This window comes from Hirundo rustica, chromosome 9 (genome assembly GCF_015227805.2).
Source record: "Hirundo rustica isolate bHirRus1 chromosome 9, bHirRus1.pri.v3, whole genome shotgun sequence".
NCBI lineage: Eukaryota > Metazoa > Chordata > Aves > Passeriformes > Hirundinidae > Hirundo > Hirundo rustica.
The window spans coordinates 1,736,614-1,758,217 of record NC_053458.1 but is presented as its reverse complement, the minus strand read 5'-3'; the positions used below and the strand labels follow the sequence as shown (position 1 = coordinate 1,758,217).

Sequence of the window (21,604 nt, the reverse complement as noted above, 5' to 3'; positions counted from 1 at the left end):
AAATATTGTCCTTCTGTTGTGAGGCTCCTTTTTATGGCAGGTCAGTGCCTGTCCCCTGTGTCACCAGCGCAGCACCCAGGTGCTGTTTTCCCCATTTTCCTGGATTTTAATTAGTTTGCCACATTCCTGATGAGGAATAAAAATGGCACAAGCTCACTCTGGGCCATTGTGCCTGCGGATCTCCGGCAGAGTTGGGTTTAGTTGGGATTAGGGGTTGGACTCGATGATCTCAGAGGTTCTTTTCCAGCCTGACGGATTCAGTGGGATCTGCTTTATTTTGTTGCTGTTCTGTGTTTCAGTCTCTCCAGGTAGATCTGTATCCAAGGAAAGTGGCAGTGATGGGGATTTGGAGAGCGATTCCTGCTGGCTTCAGCTTCCACCAGGATGGATCCTGGGGCAATTCCCCTCACGACAGAGCCCCAGCTCTCCTCCAGAGCACTCAAATCCTTCCCAAAAATCTGTCTGGAGATGCGTTACTGTGGGGATGAAGTGAGGAGAATGGCCTGAGGTCAACGAGCTGTCCCAGAGCCAGCAGTGTCCTGGGGGACAAGAGGCCAGGGGATCTTCAGGCAGAGCATTCCCAGCAGGTCAGGGGTGATCCTGCTCCTCTGCCCAGCCCTGGAGGCTCCTCTGGAGTGCTGTGTCTAGTTCTGGATCCTCAGCACAGCAGGGACAGGAGCTCCTGGAGCTCAGGAAGGGCCTGGAGCATCTCCGTGCCCAGGGAAGGCTGAGGGAGCTGGGGCTGCTCAGCCTGGGGAGGAGCTCAGCTGAGAGGGGCCCTGAGTGTCCCTGGGTATCCCTGGGTGTCTCTGAGTGTCCCTAGGTGTCTCTGGGTGTCCCTGTCTGTCCCTGGGTGCCTCTGGGTTTCCCTCTCTGTCCCTGGGTATCCCTGGGTGTCCCTTGGTGTCTCTGAGTGTCCCTGGGTGCAGGGAGGGCTCCGAGCAGGGCCCAGGCTCTGCTCCGTCCGCCCAGCAATGGCACCAGAGCAACGGGCATGGATTGATCCCAGGAATTCCCCTGCACAGGAGGCAGAAATTCTTCACTCCGCGGGTGATAGATTGTCCAGAGAGTGTCCGGAGTCTCCTCACCGGGGATACTCCAGACCCGTCTGGACACAATCCTGTGCCATGCGCTCTGGGATGACCCCGCTTGAGCAGAGCGCTTTTGGACCCGTTGCGTGAAATTTCCGCTTCATCCCGCAACACCCCCCTTCAGCTCCGTTACGAGCAGCGCCGAGCCCGCTCGGCTGCGCGGGGCTCGGCGGGCCGGGGTCCGGCAGCCGTGAGGGGCCGGGCCGGGGGCTCCCTCCGGCTCCCCCCGGGCGGGGCAGGGCAGGGCAGGGCAGGGCAGGGCAGGGCGGGGGCGGCCCCAGCGCCGCGCTCCCCCCGCGCTCCCCGGCGCGCTGCAAGATGGCGGCGGGAGCCGAGCGCGGCGCGGCGGTGCCCGCGGAGCCGCCGCCGCTGAGCGCCGAGGAGGTGGCCAGGCGGCTGGCGAGCACTCGCCGCGAGCTGGGCAACCGCCGCAAGATCCTGCTGCGGAACCTGCCGGCCGAGAGCAGCAGCCAGGTACGGCCGCCGGCGCTGCCCGCAGCCGCCCCGGCGGCGTGGCTCGCTCCCGCCCGCGCCTCAGGCGGGGGCCGGCAGCGGGGAGGGAGGAGCGGGGCTAGCTCCGGGACCCTTCGCGGGGCTCGGCGGCCGCGGGGCGCTGCCTCTCCCCCCGGCGCTGCCGGGTTGTGGCGGGGCGGCTTTGTTACCTGCGGAGGGCTCCGGCTCGCCCGTTCGCGCCCTCAGCGGGGGCCACGGCGGGCTGGCCGGGCGCCGCTGCCCGGGGAACGGCGGGGTCGCGGCCCGGGGCGTGAGGGAGCGAGGCGGGGGCTCGGTGCGGGGCGAGCGGGTAACGGGAGCGCCGCCGGAGAGGCGGCACCTGTGTGCGCACAGGTAGGGCGCTGCGGCACAGCCGCTTTCCGTGCGAAATCCGGGCGGAAAAGCCTCCAGAATGGCTCTTTTTTATTATTATTATTATTATTTATTTTTATTGTGGGGCGAATCAGACGTAGAGAGGGAAAGCGGTTTTCCGCAGTCTGACGGTGGTTTAGGAAAATTCCGCCTCAAATTGCTGCTGTTGGTAGGTGATGATGGCTGAACTCTTCAACCGAGTGCTGTGAGTCAGATGCTGAGGTGATTTAGCTGCACAGTCACTTCCCCAGCTCCGAACACACACAACTTGATGCGCGAGTATTAACAAAACAAACAAAAAAAAGTAACTGCGGCTTTTGTTCTGCCCTGCTCCTCGTGTGCCTTCCCCCCTCTCTAAAGCACAGGTGGTTTCACTACCTGCGGGGAAGAGCAGCACGTGCAGACTCTCAATTTCTGCATAACTCCGGCAAAGAAGAAAAAAAAAAAAAAAAAAAAAAAAGGGAACTATTCATTTTGGAGAGGCTCTTTGAGCGCTCGCTGTAATCCGAGCCGCAGCGCCCAGCTGGCCGCTGCACTTCTGGCTGTTTTGTTCTCGCCTCCGCGGTGCCTCTCGGTGTGTCTGGCCCTGCTCGGGCAGGTTAAAAGTTTGGAGATGACAGCTTCGGTGAGGAGCTTTGTGCGCCTCTGTTTGTGGCGGCATGATGAGCTGATCGGTAACAAACTCGCAGCGTGGTGAAGGCTGCTAATCTTCGTCTCTGGGTGAAGCGGCGGTGTTGACAGAGAGGGCTTTGCTGCCGTGTCACCAGATGCTCCGGGGCAGGAGCACTCCCTGCCACTTCCAGTTGTGTCCCTTGCTCCCGCCGCTGGTCCTTCATGAATTCCCGTGCGGGAATTCACCACTGTGGAACTTCTGGAGTTTGGCGTCGCTTGCTCAGCGTGTGCTACAGGGGAATACCAACGTTAAGGTCAAGTTTGGCAGCCACGGAGTTTTCTGGAAGTTTGCCATTTTATTTTGATGGCTTGAAAGCAGAGCTAAGATTCCTTTTTCTCCTATATGTCCGGTTCTCATGCTGCCCTGAACACCGTGTGCAGATCCTAAAATGCACTTTACAAACTGTCATTTTAATTTTTAACGTTGATGAGCTGCTGCTGGTGGTAATAAAATCAGAAGATACAGAGAGAAAGTTTCTGTCCTGGAGCAGTTTTGGAAAGAAGTGTGTTTGTGGTCAGGCATCTTAAGTCTCCCTGTCTATTTGGCTGTCATATATTTCCAAAATTGCTGTGAAATTTAACATTTCTTGTTGCCACTTAACACCCATGGTAAACATGGGTTTGTCTTGTTTTCTCCTTGAAGTAATTGGTGAGCCGAGTAAAATCAGATAAACTATTTCTGACCTGGCCAGTTTTATTCACTGTCAAGAGGGAGATGAACATCACTGAAATGCAGCCAAGTCTCCCAGAATAGGTTTTCATAAATGGAACTATTCGTCTCTGAGCTTTGGGGTGTTGGCTTTGCTGCCATTTGTTAAGTGAAGAGTGAGGCCAAGATTTACCAAAGTAGTTTTGAAGTTGAAAAATTGCTGTTGTGCTGATAGAGAGAGAGAGACTTGTTGGGACACTCAGTTTTGTCAGAAAAGCAGGGGAAAACTCCATTTTTTAATATGAAGTTACATAACGAATATAATTCCTCTGCCAGTTGTAGCTACATATTAACTTTATTATTGTACTTGTAATCTTCAATTACCTTTGGAGCCCCACCTGTGTTAAACCAAATTAAAAAAAAAAAATAAATTACTCTTGAGGGCACAGAGGAAATGTCCCTTGGCCGTGAGGTTTCTGAACCAGAAACAGGTTTGCAGTCTTAGAAACCAGGCAGAGCTCAGCCTGCAAATAGATGCCTGCAGGATCAGTGTTCCTCTCACTACAGCCACGGAGAAAGGATTTTTTGTGGTGGATCTGTGGTAAACAATTTACATCTTCACTGTTCCTGGAGGCAGAGTCTCCATTTGCTGTTCAGTTGGCTGGTCTGTCGGTGTTGGACTCCTCCAGAGTTGCCAGGTAATTCCCCAAATTCGTCCTCCAGCTCAGTATCAAAGGTGTGGTGTGATAATGGCCTAGAAACAGCCACAGGCAGTTGCTGACCTCTCTAAATCTGCAGATCTTTGATATCTGTAGCAGTGACTGTGCCTTCAAGGCAGAATTCAGTACTGAGGGTGGAGCAGGATCACCAGAGGCTCCTGTTTCTCCACGGAGCTTCACTGGGGTACGTGCCTGGGGCAGGGATCCGCTGTGTCCCTGCAGCCTTGGCAGATCACACTCCTCCACTCCCAGCTCTTGCCAGAGTGGGGAAGTGTCCTGTGCTCTTGGAGCAGTCATTTCATGGCTGCATTCCTTCGGGCAGGGCTGTGGGGTGTTCTGCAGCAGGATGGTCCCCTCGGTGTCAGCCCTTTCGGAGAGCAGCAGATAGCGAGTTCTGCTCTTGTTAGCATTAATGGCCTCTGATGTGGTAGTGTGGTCACACTGATGTTTGCAGGAAGATTCTTTGCCAAGAGACTTAAAAGTGAGTGTGGTTGTAGTGATTCCTTTTATCGTGCTCGGCAGCGGGGCAGGGATCTCTTGGATTGCCTCGTTGTGTGTGCATCTCCCTGAGCCACCACCCCTGAGCCATCATCCATCCCAGGGCACACGGGATGTTGTAAGAGCAAAAATTGCAACCAGAAAGTCTCCTTGGAACAATCCTAAAACTGTTCCCGGTGCTCTGGAGGAAGAGGACCGCTCTGAGCAGAGGGAGGGAGGGGAGTACTGCCTTCCTCTCTCTTTTTCTGCTAAAGGGATGCCAGGAACTTCAGGATGACCAGAAAGGAAGTTGTACCTCACTAAACAGGAGGTTTTATTTGGAGTTTGTGTTGGTTTTACCCCAGTCAGCAAATAAGCACCACACAGCCACCTTTTCACTTCTTCACTGCTCTGGGGCTGAGGAGAATCAGGGGAAAAGTGAAGCCTGGGAGTTAAGAACGGTTTAATTACTGAAGCAAAATAAAACGTACCTAAAATTAATAAAAACCAACAATACTAATATTAATTGTAATAAGAAGGAATTAAAGCCAAGAGAAAAAAGTGATGCCCAGTGGTTGTTCAGCACTCACTGAGTGATCCCAGCTGCTCCCAGTTCGTGTACTGGGCACGACATTCTGTGGTGTGGAGCATCCCTCTGGCTGTCCTGGCTCTGCTCCCTGCTGCCATTCCCTGCACCTGTGCATGGGAAACTGGAAAGTTCTTGGCTCAGAGGAGGCTCTGCTTAGCAACAGCTGAAACATCCCCGTGCTATCAACATTAGTCTCAGCCTAAAGTCAAAACACAGCGCTGAACCAGTAAGAACAAAAATTAATTCAGTCGCATCCCAAACCAGGAAAAGTGGTAATTACTGTTTACATTTTTTGTGTAATTTCGTCGTTGGATTAGAATAATTGATTTTGGTTTTTCCCAATTTGCTTTTGTGTTTTTTTTTTTTTTTTCCCACTGTTAGTTGCTCCTTTTTTAAGGCTGATGAACTTCCATAGGGGCAGTGGCTCATCACTGGGACCCCATCAGCAGACTCTGATGTGGGATACCAGTTCCCATCCCATGGAGTTCCTGCTGGGAAGATTACACCTTGGGTTATTTATCTTTTTTTTTTTTTTTGCTCATCATTACTGAGATTTGCAGCCAAATCTCCAGTGTTCTGTGCCAAGATCAGGTGTTGGCTTTTTGCTTCCCCTCTTTGCAGATAAGAGAAGGTGCTGTGGAAGATGCTCTTGCTCCCAACCGTTTTTGGATTGATCATCCCTAAATGCCACCATGTCACGGTTCTACAAAATGAACCTCTACTTTAATGCAGCAAAGTAGGGCTGCTTAATTATTTTAACACCCCGTGGTTCTCCTGGCATGGGACAGAATCCAGAGAACAAGGAAACACCGAGGTGTTGATACAAACCTGGTACAGTCCCCTGGGAGAGGGATTTATTTGGTATTTTGGAACCTGATGGGCCCATTCAGGTGTTTTTTTTTTTCCTCTGCTGTCTGTTCCTAATCAAAAGCCCAATCACTCCTTAGCGTGGTGCTGTTTCTGGTGGGGTTGTGGCATTTTTTTTTCCCTTTCTCCCTGGATTAGCCATGATTTTTCCTTGTTTGATGGAAGGCCTCTAATGAGGTGTGATGATTTGAGGAAGTGCTCTCTCCAGTCTGTTGGATGCCAGACCTTTAAGTAGAAGGGCCTTTGTGTTTTCATTACTCCTCTGTCACACTGCCTGAACATGAAAGGCACATTGTGGAGAGGGAGCAGCTCTCAAGCCTTCAGATGGACATTTTAAAATTTTCTTTATTGCTTCTCTTTTGCTCTGAGCTCTTGCTCTCTCAAGTTACCTCTCTCTACGTCTTTCCCCTCTTTCATTTAGCTCTCACACCACCCAGTATACCCAGGATGATGGAATTCATTTCCAGTCCCATAAAGATCCTCTTACCAACGCTCCCAAAAGTCTCTGGAAGATCAGAGGCAAAAGTTTTTCGTTCCCCTGAGAAATTGTTGTTTTCCTGTCTTCACATTTTCTTAGGTTACTTCACTGAAGATCCATGAGAGCTCTGATCTTAGAAAAGTGAGAATCCATTCCCAAACACAAAGGTTTGCCCCAAAAGCAGTTCATGGCCTGGAGTGACAGCCTTGAATCCAGTTCAGGTTTCCTGGTTTGGGATTGTGGAAATGAAGAGGGAATGAGGTGAGCAGCAGCTTTGGGACACACCCCAGTGCTCGCTGTTCCTGGGCAGATCTCACACTTGATCCTCCAGCTTTAGCTCAGCACTGAAAACCACTTGGAAATTGGGAAGGAAGAGGTGTGGAGAGCCCAGTCTGCCAGAAATGTTACCTTTTAGGGGGATTTATCCAGCAGTTAATGAAATTTTGAGGCCCTCTTACCTCTCTGATCAGGAGATTGTTAAAACTGCACTTTGCATCAGTTCTTTTTTTTTTTTTATTAACCCTCTTGGTGGTGCTGAGTGCTGCACTTACTCTCCCAGCAGAGCTCTGGGTTTTCCCCTTAGTAACATCTTATTTAAACTGTGTCAATATTCTCTTATTTACTGCTTATTATTTGTTTAATATCTGCAGTGAAGTCCGTGTGTCACGTCATGACCTCAAATATTTAGCAGTCTAAAATCTGAGTCAAATGAACACCCCGTTATATCGTTTTGTAAATGTAAAGCTTTTTTTTTTTCTGAGAACTTCTCTTTCTCCTGCCCTGCCTGCACAAAGGGAACAAAGCCTTTTTCAGCTCTGGGATGATTTAAAACTTCTTGGTTAGCCAAGTAACTACTTTAAACTTAATTGATTCCCATTTCAAGGATATTCTTGTGAAGTTCAAGCCTTCAGCTGCTGAGTGAGAGCCAAGTTATAGACCAGGCTTGGGGAGTGTTTATATTGGAGACTTCCCTAAAGCTCACTGCAGAAACCTGGCCAGGCACCCTTAGAACTGTTGAATATTTTCTTGCCAGAACAGCACAATTATTACATTTAATATCAAGTCTAGTTTTACATCTGGAGAGAGAGCAGTGCTTGATTTGGTGTGCTGTAGGCTTGATATACATTATTATGTGTATTTTATGTATTCTTCCAGGTGAGTACTGAGAATTTCTTGGATATTTTTTTCCCTTGCAATATGAGAGTCTGGGTAGGAAAAGCTGCTTTTATAAGAAATAGACCACTGAGCTTTACTAATTTGATAAAAGTGCCTGTGAACGAATCCCTTTCTCATTTGTGTTTAAAACAATGCAGGTACTAAGCACAAAGATCCTCTCTAAGGAATTCTTTCTGCCCCAGAGGTGCAAATCTCAAATTGACAATAAGTGTGGAAAACTCAAGTTGTCAGTTTTTCTACCCAAGAGAGAACAGGGCAAGAACTGAAGTATTTCAAGACCACATTTACAGTAATAAATAATACACTCTTTAAAAGGATATAAAGAGTGATTTCTCTTAAACTCCCTTTATTTGATTGTGCTTTTTCTGCTGATTTTCAAGTATGACCGATTATTTCCTAGTTACAATTTTAATTTGTAGTGATGGCAAGATTATCTGCTTTAAAAGCTTTAGGAGTAGCTATGCTTTACTGGTTATATTTCTGTTCCAGGAGCACAAAATCCTGGAATGGTTTGGGTTGGAAGGGACCGGACAAAACTGCTGAACGTTTTTGTTGTCAAAATCTGCTTTGTCCAATGTGTGACACCCGAGCCTTCAGCGTGTTGGTAAATGTTGCTGTTGTTTACAGGACGTTTAATGTCCTGTGTTTAAATGAAGGTTACTGTGGGAGTTGTCAGTCAGTTTCTGTAGATTAGCAGATTCATTGGTTTATCCAAGAGGGAAAAGCCCTTCAGGAGGAGCAGTTTTGTCACCGGAATGTTGGGACGCGGATGTCGGAGCGCGGACGAGGCGATGGCACCGGGGCTGGCGGCCGCTGCTCAGGTGTGGTACCACTCTGGGTTTACTCCTGCTTTACTACAGCTCGGAGTTCAGGGCAGTGCTCAGGGTCTGCTCCCTCCCTGCTGGGCTGGGGGTGCGGGAGCTCCCCGGAGCAGAACTCCGGGAACGGGAACGAGCGTTCCCTGTTTGTTTCTGCCGTTCTCAGGGAAACATCCCTGTGCTTACATTCCTGGCAAGTTAACAGCGTCGCAGCAGAGGATCTACCTGACTTGGCTGACCCCCTTCTCCTCCAGAGCAAACATTCCCTCCTGGCCCAGTCCTGGAGAGCTGCTAGGAGCACGGGGATCGGAGCTGAGCCGTTCCCTGACGCTTCTGCCCTGAGCTCCCTGGGTTGTGAGCACCAAACTGGGAGCAGCACAATGGGAGTGCTGTTCCTTCTTTTCCACCAGACCTGAGTGCCGGGAGCTGCTGGAGGAGAAGTTCACAGAAGTGCCCGGCTTTAGCAAGCAGAGAAATCTCAGAGCAGCACACAGATGTTTACAGCTGTGTCACTGAAAGGAGTACGCATTTTCCTGCGGTTGGCAGCGTGTGTTTTATCTTTGTAAATCCTCACCCGTGGTGTTTATGCGAGAAATGCTTTCGCTGAGACGCTGCACAACCCCGATGCCACGGGTTCTCAGCCCTGCCAGGAGTCCACAAGGACCAGAACCTTCCTGGAAGAACCCTTTGCACAAACCTGGCAGTGTTGGCAGCCACCTGTGGAAGTTGGTGTTAAAATCTTTACCAGATTTCTGTGCTTAAATCAGGCTTTATTTTAAACCTTCCTTATATTTTCATCATTTCTTAAATGAGATCTCATAATTCTCCCCCTAAGAGTTGTTCAGTAGGGGCTGTTTCTCCTCTCCAAGTTTCAGGCAGTTACTGGGAAATCATGTGGAATCATCTGATACACAGATGACTTTCAAAAGAGTGTTCAGGGCTGGTTGGAATCCTATTTCCTGCTCCCTAATCATCATATAAAACATTCAGTGTTGCTCTTGTAAAATAATGCAGGAAATCAAAAGGGCAAATATGTCCCTCTTTTTCTGAGTGGGACAGAAACAACTTTTTGTTCTGTCTTCACTGGCACAGCACTGGCACAGCACAACTGAGCTGCCAGAGCTCATAGAAAGAGTCTTTTCAGGCTCTCACGTCCACCTGATTCTTGTTTGAGAGGAGTCCTGACTCACATCCCCTACCTGGCTTGAGTTTTGGGCATATCTTGCATTTCAGAAACCCCATCCTTATCACACCTCATTCCGGGCCGGGTGGTGGCTGGAGAAATGCTGCCATATTTTATTAATGCAGTGTTTGACAGCTGTTAAATAGTGAAACCAGAGATTGGTGCTCTCTTGACTAAAAGGTGTGCACCTGATAGCCCTCACAGGGAGCCCAATTAACCTTTAGGCTCCGTAGATTGAATTACCAACCTGGCAACGACACTCAGCTGCTGGAAATCGGCTGCAATTAAACTTTCACACGAGGCTGGTTGATTATTTTGATTGCAGAAATCATCTCGCGCTCTCGTGTGTGGGGTTTACCCAGCTAAAATGATGTCAATATCCAGGTTATTACTCCTGGTTTTTCCGTGAGGAGGTGAATGTTCATCTCTGCTTTCTCACCACTGAACTGACAATAATTTCTGGGCTTTTTGGGGCACGTGCACCTTGGTTTTTTGGGAATAGCTGCAGCAAACTCCTCTTAGATGTGCTCTTGCCCACCCCTCCTCTCTCCCCATTAATTACTGGGAGCAAATAACGCTCTGGAGATTGATTCTCTGTTGAGCAGCTGTGCAGTAATTGATAGAGGATACTTCCCAGGGGGTACTCCGGCCACAATTATCTGCTGGGTGAAAGAATATCCATTATTAAGAGTGAAAATCTATTAAAGTGAACTTGAGCAGGAAACTAAAGCAACTGTTGGGTTTTGAGGCAGCGTTGTGCCCTCAGTAACATTTGTTGATGTGATGCTGCCAGCGTTCCTTGTCCATGTGGTGTTTCAGCTCTGCCAGTTGTAGGGGTGGAGGGAAGTGGAGAGGGGTTTGCTATTTAATGAGCTGTGATGTTATCTGTCTTTATCAAAAGACAGTTACAGGACGCCCTTTGGTGTTTACGTGACCCCAGAGGATGAAAAGCAAATTAATCAAATTCAGCAGGCCGGTTTTGTATGTGAGATAAAAACATCGCTGCAGCACTGTAAGCAACTCCTTTAAAAACAAATATTTGATAGTGTTTCTATGGTGAAATTTTCTGTTTGCTGGGGAAGTTTCTGGTTTTGTTTGAAATGAGGATGAATTTATACACTTGCTTGGTTTGGCGTCTTATTTATGTGATGGCACTGTTTTCCTCGCAGGAAATCCACGACTTGTTTAAGGATTATGAAATCAAGTATTGTTACGTGGACAGGAATAAAAGAACAGGTGAGAACTTAAAAATTTCATATATTTCAATTCCATGAGGAGCACCATGTGCTGTGTGTGAAGTCATGGACTGTCACAGCTTCTCTGGCGTCCCTCAGTGCCTTTTTTGTCACCTTCTACTGAAGCCAGTGAAAGTTGGAAACTGTCCAGTGTTGATGAGAAGTTTTTTGGTCCACTCTGGCCTCTCTCAGTGAGTGTCCCTTTGGGACAAAGCTGACCTCAGCTGGCTGAATTATTTTGGAAAACTGCTCCTGAGGCCTCTCTTGGGACAAACCCCACGTGCCTGAGAGGGAAACCTGCCCAGCTCCAGATGCATTTGCAGTTTGCTCACATCAGGAGCCCCTTTTGCCCTCTGAGGGTCACCCAGCACTGTTGCAGGTGGTGGAATCTCCATCCCTTGGGATCCTGGGAGCCCATCTGGGTGACCCTGCTTGAGGAACACGTTGGGCAAGAGGCCCTCAGGAGGTCCCTGCCATCCTCATCCGGGCTGGGGATTGTGTGAGATGCTTTATGGACTGAAAACCCCCAAAAAAGATCTGTTAACACCAAAGTGAGAACTTGTGGATGTTGTCAAATCGGAGATCCCGTAGAATCTGTGATGTGTCGACTTCAGTGGAATATTTAATTTAGTAGATAATAGTCTGCTAGTAGAATATTTAATTTTGTTCCCCAGGTACAAAATTTGGTTGGGTTCCAGGTAGTGAAGTTGGTGCATCAGAACACGGTCACTTTTGGAGTTAATTGCTCACGGTGTTCAATCGATAATCCCAGATTTTAGACATTACATATAATATATTTAATATCTCCATTTATCTGCTGTGTCTTTGGGGTAAATCTGCAGCTCTCACCTGTGGTGTCAGGGGGAGGGAGAGGTGTGGCTGCAGATCACCTGGGGTAGGTGATGTCCCCACTCCTGCTCTCTTGCAGCATTTGTCACCCTGTTGAACGGGGAGCAGGCCCAGAGCGCCATCAGGAAATTCCACCAGCATTCCCTGCGTGGGAAGGAGATCTCCGTGCAGCTCCAGCCGACGGATGCTCTGCTCTGCATCACCAACCTGCCCCTTTCCCTGAGGATTGAGGAGTTTGAGGAACTGGTGCGCGCCTACGGCAACGTGGAGAGGTGTTTCCTGGTCTACAGCGAGCTCACCGGCCATTCCAAGGGCTACGGATTCGTGGAGTACATGAAGAAGGACTCTGCTGCCAAGGCCAGGCTGGAGCTCCTGGGCAAGCAGCTGGAGGAGAGCACTCTGTTTGCACAGTGGATGGATGTGAACCAGCTGACCACAAACCTCATTCACTCCAAGTGCCTTTGTGTGGATAAATTGCAGAAAGACTGCGCTGATTCGAAAGAGCTGATCCAGGCTTTCTCCCTGAAGTACAAACCCGTGTTCTGCCAGGTATGCTGGGATTCTGCCTTGGGCAAAACCAGGGTTGGGATTGCAGTTTTGCCTCTCTTGGCTCTTGCTGTCTTCCAGTTTTATTTTTCCTGTAATCACTCGGCTGTGCATCTGCACGGTGATGCTGAGCTGCTCTGGGTGTGCAGTGTGATCCTGGGAATTCTGCAGGGCACCACTCCAGTGAAATGCCAGCAAAACGTTTGGAAGACATCCCCCTTACGTCCTTTACTAAAAAATAATTTGGGTTTTGAGAGCTTTTGAAGTAGACATTGCTGAAGGTTTTATTGCTCAAAGAAAGCCAGAGTGCGTGAATACCACAAGTGCAAAGTACATCATATAATCAATATATTCCTATTTAATTATTTAATGTTTATATTAATGTTTATGTTTTTCCCTAACTGAGGAAGGTGCAGGGTATTGCCAGGGATAGAAGTGACACATCCTTTGGAAAGCTGGGAAGCACAGAAGTGGATCCTTGCCTTCGTAGTGCCAAGGTTTCCTTCTCACCTTCGTGGCTTGAGGCCACAAATAAATGTGGCACTGACAGATCATCATAAACAGGGGGTAGAAGGAAATCTTTCCCTGCAGTCACACAGATTGCAGTTGCAGGATTGGTTTTTTGTTGTTTTTTTTTTTTTTTCCCTGAAGTCTCTTGGAAGGGGATGAGCACGCAGAGGTTCCCAGGATGCGGACAGAAGGTCCATCAGGATCCGCAGCCTGACCACCTGCAGGCCTCTCTTTTCCAACCCCAGCAATTCCTAGTTGGCCAAAGTAAATCCTTAGACTTGCTTGATCCCAGTCCACCAGGAGATGAATGGATTGGAGTTGACTCTTCCCAGGAAATGCCCATTCCTGGCTGATCCGGTCTCGAGCCTGGGAATGTGTCTGGCTTCAGCCTCACCTCACTGATGCTTAAATTCAGGAGCTCGTGCTCCCCATTATTTTCTTCCTGTGAGAAGGTATTAAATGCTGCACTCAAGTCTCCTGCTCAATCTTTGTTTAATTAGCTCAACAGATTGATCCTTTTAAGTCTTTTCCTTCAGGGCTTTTTTTCCAGCTGTCAAATAATCCGGGGGCTGTTATCAGCTCCCCCAACAGTTTTTCACCATCCTTTAAAATTTCTGAGCTTCAAAGAATGACAGATTTCTTGGGGAAAGATGGCTTTCACTGACAGCTCTGCTGTGCAGTTAGAGGCACTCCAAAATCGACTTTTTACCTTTTTAAATCGTAATAAATCTTGGGTCACACTTGGTGTGGGTGAGGAGAGTGTTTGTCTGCATTAGGGTCAGCAAATATTCCTGCTCCTGTAAAACACAGGAGGGTGGAGGTAGGAAAACAAAGAGTTCAGATTTGATAGGTGAAAAGGGGAAGAAAAAGGACGCTAATTAATTATGGGTTTATGAGTGAGACAACCTGAAAATTGAGGACAAAGAAAGGAGGAGAAAGACCCAAGAAAAGGTGGAAAAAGCAAAGAGGGGGAGATGTGATCAAGCAAATACAATCCTTTGGCCAGAATTCTTACCTGAACTCATGAAATAAACTCTGGGTTAGTTCATCTTATTCCTAAGTTACCACTTTTTTTTAAATAATTTTGATTTCTCCTCTGTTGACAACAGAAATGTTCTGTCAGGAGGAGATGAAGCTAAATACTTTCACATGGATATTAGGAAAAATGTGGTTTGTCCTTTGTTTCAGCAAAATGGACCAGAAAGTCTCATTTTTCTTCTTCTGTCAACTTTAAATTGTCACTGAAAGGTCTCCCCCCTTATCTGGATAGGAATAAAGAGCTTTTTTTTCAGTACCTGTTTACTTGGGAAGTTTGAAAAATTCCTGAATCCTTTGCAAGAATATTGGGACATGTTAAAGGGAGTTTTAAACTGTGCTTTATTTCAGCTAAAACTAAAATACAGATGTTTCATAGCTTCAAACCCTTCTTTTCACAAGTACCTCAGGTCTTTGCCAGTGCACCTAAACTGGTATCAAAATAAAACATAAATATGAAATGTATTGCTGTATGAAATATGTGTTTTCCAGAGCTGTGCCCGGTGCCATTAAGGATGTGACCAACCCTCTTTTTCTTCCAAATCTTTGACATTTATGTTTCAATTGTCAGGGGCAGTCTGTGGGGCTGAGGTTGTTTTTATCCAGTGCAATCTGGAGGAGTTTTTTGTCTCTTCCACACCAGAGCTGGTATCAGTTTATCACTCCCACTCATTCGGGGACTGGAGATTTTTGCCTAAGCTCCATCCCCTCCCTTCTCAGGCTGTTTTTTTTTTTGTTTGATTTAAATCTGCCCATTCTCTCTCAAAGTCTGCACACAAAGGCCAGAGCAGCGTTTGCCACGTAAGCCCTTTTCCAGTCTGCTTGATTGATCAGTCTGGCATCTTCTCTTGGCGTTCCCCAGCACCGCAGCCTTCGTGTGCTCCCCAAAAGGCGCCAGGCACTGGTGCAGTTTGCGTTGTTGCATGTTTCAGCAGCTGTCGTGCGCCCTGATGGACGACACTTTGATTATTCCAGGCTGCAAAAAAAAAAAAAACAAAAAACCCACAAGAATAATGAGTTTATAATTACCCTGCAAAACAAAACCGGGTTGTAGCATCCAGCTGTATTTACAGTTCGCTTCTCACTCCCCCTTTGCTGTTTAAATATTGTGTTAAATGCGTTTTGTGGTGAGGTGAGAGGGCAGTGAAGGTGGGAATGGAAGAGATAATGGAAGGAATGAGCAGGTAACCATGAAGAGATAACCGTGAGGAGATAATCCTGAGTCTGTGAGCGTGAGTGCCAAACCCATGAAGATGTGATGTCCAACTTATTTCCAGCGTTTCGAGAAGGAAACCTCATGGTTTGGGGGGCAAATATAAACCTTGGGTTGCGTCAGCTGTGCAAGATCTTGCAAGGGCCAGGTGCCAACATTGCAGGGCAGCTGCTGGAATTCCCAGTTTTCCATGGAGTGCAGGGAACCGTTGTCGTTGCAGTTTGCCCAGGACGAGGACGGCGGCAGCGGCGACTTTGCCGTGGTGGAGTACGAGAGCGCGGAGCAGGCGGAGAGCGTGCGAGGAGCCATGGACGGGGTCACCATCAACGGCAGGAGGGTCCACGTGTCCTTCTGTGCCCCTGGAGCACCAGGCAGGAGCACCTTGGCAGCTCTGATAGCAGCACAAAGGATGGTGAGATCCCTGGAAACCCCTTTGGGATGAGCTCGTCGCGCCCGAGCCACGGCTTTGCGCGGCAAGAAGAAGGAGCCGGGCTTGGGAAGGATTTGGGGTTTAACAAAGCTGGGCTGGACAGGGCTTGGAGCAACCCTGGCATAATAGAACATTCCCTGCCCATGGAGAAGGAGCTGGGCTTGGGAAGGATTTGGGGTTTAACAAAGCTGGGCTGGATGTGGCTTGGAGGAATCCTGGCATTGTGGAAGATTCCCTGCCCATGGAGAATGAGCCAGGCTTGGGAAGCATTTGGGGTTTAACAAAGCTGGGCTGGACGGGGCTTGGAGGAATCCTGGCATTGTGGAACATTCCCTGCCCATGGAGAAGGAGCCGGGCTTGGGAAGCATTTGGGGTTTAACAAAGCTGGGCTGGACGGGGCTTGGAGCAACCCTGGCATAATGGAACATTCCCTGCCCATGGAGAAGGAGCCGGGCTTGGGAAGCATTTGGGGTTTAACAAAGCTGGGCTGGACAGGGCTTGGAGGAATCCTGGCATTGTGGAAGATTCCCTGCCCATGGAGAAGATGAACCTGGATGGGCTTTAACCAACCCAAACCATTCTGGAATTCTGTATAATCAGCCCAGTTCCCTTCCTAGGCAAAGATGGCCAGGAGGAAGAGAAAATACATCCATAAAGTATCACAAAGCTACGCCCACACAGCTCTGGGGTTTTAGTAAATGTAATCTCCTGTAAGAGAAGTCATTCCAGCACAAAACAAAAGTGACTGGGAATGAGTCATTGGACGAGCTAAAACTTGGTTTAAAACAGAGAGGCAAGAATTTGTCAGCTTTTTGAGATAAATTTCAGGGCAGGAGAAATAGGTTCATTTCGTGCTCGAGGTAGAAGAAAGCTTTTTCCACCCACTTGTCTTATCAAATTATTTCCTAGGAAATTGGATGTGATCAGTGTTACGTGGAGGGGCAGAAGAGTTCCCTCACTTCAGCCAGCTCTGTAAAAGAGATGGGGAGTCTGTTACAAGACGTGGTGCTCATGGCAACATCTCTTATTCTCCTGTTCTCATAACTCTGGGTTCAAGGGAGAAAAAGAAATGTGCTTGAAATTTTGTTGGAATGGTTTGTTGGGTGTTTCATATGAGGGGAAAAAAAAAAAAAAAAAAAGCAGGAAACAGGGAAGGAAATGGATTTTTTTTTCTGTGGCAGATGGAATGTGTACATTGCCGTTGGAGGGATTTAAATGTATTCCTTGTTTTCTCCTGCTCCTAACACTTTTTCTCTCTTCTTTGGAGATGAGGAACAATAGGAAAGGCTTGCTTCCAGAGCCAAATCCAGTGCAGATCATGAAAAGTTTTAATAATCCAGCAATGCTGCAGATGCTGCTGCAGCCCCAGCTGCGTGGCCACGCTGTTAAACCTGGTAAGCTGCTCTAAAATAAAGCACAATTTAACCCTGCTCCCGGTGCTGCAAGGCTTTTGCAAAGTCATTGAGTAGAAATGATGTTTAAAATCTGTGCAGACAGTGTTTCATTGTGTTTGTGCAGATAATTTCACATTTTCTGAAAGCAAAAGCAAGAGGTGCTTTGCTACACTCTTGTGTTTGGGTAAAATTGAGTGTTTCCTACAAATATCCTTGTATGAACTCTGTGGGCTCTGGATATTCGTATTAGAAATGGGTTTAGAAAGAAATGTCTATTGCAAAGACTTTGCTGAACTTAAGTGTCATTCTAGATCTGAATTTTGCAGCCTGACTCTTTCTCCTGTTGCCAGTGTAAATCTTTATTCTTTTTGGCTGCTGCCACAGCTGTGCAGAGTATTTGTTAACAGCATCAGCCAGAAACATTTCTGTGTTCTAATTAGGATGTGAACAGACAGAAACCCTAATTAATCACATTTCAAATGGTGGAAGTGCTCAGAACAGGAGCCAGGTGATGAGGAGGTCAGGAGAGCTGAGAGTGTGGTGACAAAGAGACGCAGAAGTGACCACTTCAGGGCAGAAACACTTGGGCTAAATCTGAATTTAAAGCACTTCAGGTAAAGCTGAGGCCTGGAATCAGCTCAGGAGTGAAGCTCTCAGCTGTGGGGGAGCACCTGGAGGGGACTTTTGAGCTCTCACATTCTGCTAATTGTACATCAAAAGGTTTCACAGCCTCTTCTGACCTAAACGAGTCTGTCGTTCCCTTATAATGACCTTGGCACACTTCAGAATTTCCTGGAAAGCAGATTTAAAAATACAGGGGAATTCTAAAGCTTCTTACTTGCCTAATTTGTAAAAGACACCATTTTTTTTGTGTGTTTCTTGAACAGTTCTTGGAGCATCTGCAGGTTTACCTCACCTCATAAATTCAGCAGTTGGGCCACCTTTTTTGCAGTTGAATAAAGTTCATCAGGTATGTGACCAAAAAACCAACCAAAGGAGGTATTTGGGGAGATCTTAAGATGAGAAATCCTACAGTGTTAAGGAATTCCAGCTCAAATTAAATGTTCTTATTAGAGCTCTGATGAAAGTTCTGAGATTGGGGAGGCAGGCAGTGCTGACTGTCCAAAATGCAGATATTTCATCTGAGTTTTTTGACTTAAAACCTGCCAGTGTAAACAAAACTTTGTCATTACTGGCAGAAAAAGCCCTCTTTAAGTGAGCTCTCGAGGAGCCTGGCACATCCCTTTCCCTTGGAGCAGCTCATCCACACTCCTGTGGAGCCTTTATGGCTTTATCTGATTCAAACCAGCAAGTTCAGCACCTTTAGCTTCATTTTCAGGCTTGCAGGGACCCAAATGTGTAAAAAATAGTGGTTTGCAGATGTTCCTTCTTCCTCATAAACCCCTCAAGGTTCTCCTGAAATTCCAGATGGGCACCAGAATTCCTGAGAGGTAACGGGGGAAGGATCTTTGGGATGAGTTTAAAATTGAGAGGGAGAAAATGCACCCACAACCAGAATTTCTGCTCTCAGGGATTTCTCCAGCTCTGCCAGGAGCCAGAAATTGAATTTTAATATTCATGGGAGGGATTTACACAAATACCTCCAAGGGGCTGGAGTTGATCACTTGGCCTTACTTTTCCTGGTGTTTCAGAAATTCCCATTTCAAAAACAAAATTCCCCTTCAGCATCAATTATTTCTTTAGGCAAACACAAGCTAAGAAAACTAAAAAAAAAAGAAACCCAACTAAAATGCAGAAATATTCCTTATGTTTGTATATTGAGCTTTTCTATTTTTTTTCCTTAAAACCCGGTAGGTGAATATATTAATTTTGAATAAATACTGCTTACTTTCTTCAAATTAACAATTTAATTAATTGAATTAAATTACTTTGAATAAGATGAGTTGCTTTTGCTCATATAAAGAAAAACATGTCATTCTTTGGGTATTTTTTTTTTTTTTTAAATTTAAATGACTTTTCCAATTGGTCTGTTTGAGTTCCTGCTGCTCTCTCTTCAGCCTGTGCTTCCTTGGAAGGCAGTGTGAGTGTTTGGTGCTCACAGCTGGGGCCAGGGAGGTTTTCCACAATTAGCAGTGGGGATTGATGATGATCCAAAGGTTTTTCCAGTGGTTTTTGGCTTGGGAGAGCCGCAGCCAAACGACTCTGTGTTTTCTCTATCCAGAGACTTAAAAGTCTCATTCTCTTCCTGGGAGCTTCCTGTCATTTAATGGGCTCCAAACCTGAATTTTAGAAGGATTTCATGATCCAGATTTCTTCTGGGAGGCACATCTGTCTCTTTTTGGGGATTTATTTGGGGGGATTCTCTAAAGCCAGAGAAGCAGGTCACTGTTTTATTTATTTTTATTTTTATTTTATTTTTGAAATTCGGTGTTGTCACTGCAACACCTCCCCAGTCCTGCTGATTTAACTCCCTGCATATCTTGGGTTTCTCTTTTATATTCAGGGCTTTGTAAAGCAACAGCACGAGAATAAATATTTTAAAAGAATTATTTTAAATGGATTCAACAGACAGGATTTGAAGATTATTGACCCAGTAATTTTTCAGCTCGATGTAGCCTGATTTTCAGCTTGTTTCTCTTAATTTCTCTTAGTTATTAGTTATCCTGTGCCAAAAGAATGCTTTTTCAGCTTTCTCAGGGGTGTTTTCCTCAGTCATCTAGCAATTTATTAAATCTTGATTAATCCAGAGCCTTTCCTCTGAGGATTCTGACCAAACTGATTTTTCCACTCTTTTATTTCTGAAAGTTTTGCAATGGAACCACTTTGCTTTGTCGCTGGGGCCAAGTTCAGAAGGAGCAGCCCCTGGCACTGGTGACAAGAACCAGCCCTGCATAATTTCTCCTGAAATCACTGAGACAATTACAAAACTAATCTAGACATGGCACATCTTTGTTTGGAAAAGCTCATTTCTGAGTCCAGAAGGTCGTATTTTAATCCAGAAGATGACATTTTTAGTCATGAAGGGTTTTTCTTTCCCTAAGGAATTTAACCCTGCCACCCAGAGACACAGCCTCGGCTTGGGAACATTTGGGAGGTGTTTTGCAGTCTTCATTCCCTGGGTTTGGTGATTAAAAAATGATAAAGGATGGTGTACTCGGTATGATCACGGCGTCCTGTATATTTATTTTTGTACAACAACCTGTAGAACATCCTATATTTTACTGGCTGATGATACTGCCAGACTCTTCCAGGCCTGCAGCATAAATCATGATGTCTTCTAAAGTTTATTTTAAGCCAGAGCTCGTAATATTGAATATACCAGTGGCGGAGTCTGAAGAGGGTGCCCCAAAGTCACTAATGCAGTGGCTCAGTTCTGGTGGCAGACTGATCCAGAATATTTTGAATGAGGAGTGTGAATATTTTATAGACTTGCCAATCTGCAGGCTCTGTGATTTGTCAGGTTTTAATGGCTCTGGAGTGGGATTTCGTGTAGGTGGAACATATCTGGATATTTCTCTGAAACAAAATCAGTGCTGGGGAGGGAATTGTTATTTTCCTTTGCCGTCTAAACTTAAAATCTTAATTTTTTTCAAGTAGTATTGTGTAAAAATGTTTCAGTTTTGTTTTAACCCTTGTTCTAATCCTTTCTCAGAGCTCAATTCTGGGGAGCACCTCCAGCCTGCTGCTGCAGAGCCCTGCTCACCTGCCCCTGCCCCAGCAGCAGCTCCTGAAGATGGAGAACATGCAGGCAAACAGTGTAAGGCCATCCCTGCAGCTCGGACTCTCTTTGAGCTCTCTTACAACTCCTAAAATAAAGCATTTTTATCATCAGGTGCCCATGATCTTTAAGTCCCCTTCCAACCCAACCCGCCCACGGCTCCGTGATCCTTGCCCGGTTCAGTGGAGCTGAAAAGGCTGGGAATGTGGAAGTTGTGAAGAACAGATCATTTCAAACATTTACACGGATTTCTCTTCTTCCTTTTAGAAACCAGGTTTGCTGGGAGAGCCTCCAGCAATGCTGCTGCAGACAGTGCTGGGCATAGGCGTGATGCCAGCGGTGAACTCAGGCCTGGCAGCACGAGGAGAAGCTCTCAAGTGTAAATGACATTTTATTTCGTCCCAAATCACTAGAAATGCCCAGCTTCACATTATGCGCCCGACTTTCTCGCTGTGCCCCAAAAGCAGGCTGTAAAATCCTCTGCCAGCTCAGTTACTGCCTTTGTTTGTACTCTTAAAATATGCTTTTATTTAGAGGCGACATTTTGTGGGGTTTCTCAAAGCGGGTAAATGCGAGCTGCTTAAGAGGCACCACAAATTTGCTCTTGATTTGATTAAGAAATGAGTTTCAACAGCCAGTCTGTGACAGGTGTCAATTTGGAATGCAAATTTCTGTGCCACCGATGCCTTCAGTATTTGTGAGGAAAGATCCCTGGGATTCTCCAGCGCCAGGTTGGAGCAGCCTGGGACAGTGGAAGGTGTGGGGTGGGAATGGATGATCCTAAAGATCCCTCCCGACCCAAACCCTTGCAGGATTTTTCCTGATCTTGTTTCCTCCACTGCTCCATTGTGTTCTGCAGTCCCGGCCGTGCTGAGTCACGGCAGTAACCAGGAGCAAGGAAAGGGTATCCAGAAACCTCCTCAGAATATCCAGGTTTTCATTTTGGAGAACACTTCCCAGCTCTTCCTAATGCCAGCTGAGGTGGGGTTTCCCCCGCTGTTCCCATCCAGCATCCTCCAGGATGTTTTTCCCAGGTTGTTTTTTTGAAAATGACAGGAAGCACTAAGTTAAGATATCGCAGGGAATGTTTAGAAAAGTCCGAGTTTTATTGAATCAGCTTGAAGCTGACC

At 46.9% G+C, this 21,604-nt stretch overlaps 1 protein-coding gene across 1 annotated transcript in view; it reads left to right on the top strand.

Annotated features, from left to right (window-relative positions):
* Nucleotides 1–1,409: 1,409 nt before the first annotated feature.
* The window catches only part of RAVER2 (ribonucleoprotein, PTB binding 2), a 29,509-nt gene continuing 9,314 nt past the window's right edge, over nt 1,410–21,604 (top strand). Inside the window, exons 1-8 of the mRNA XM_058421750.1 lie at nt 1,410–1,565; nt 10,753–10,819; nt 11,747–12,216; nt 15,192–15,383; nt 16,669–16,795; nt 17,683–17,765; nt 20,409–20,513; nt 20,742–20,853. Of these exons, the coding sequence (XP_058277733.1) occupies nt 1,410–1,565; nt 10,753–10,819; nt 11,747–12,216; nt 15,192–15,383; nt 16,669–16,795; nt 17,683–17,765; nt 20,409–20,513; nt 20,742–20,853 (1,312 nt within the window). The remainder of the gene's footprint in view (nt 1,566–10,752; nt 10,820–11,746; nt 12,217–15,191; nt 15,384–16,668; nt 16,796–17,682; nt 17,766–20,408; nt 20,514–20,741; nt 20,854–21,604) is intronic.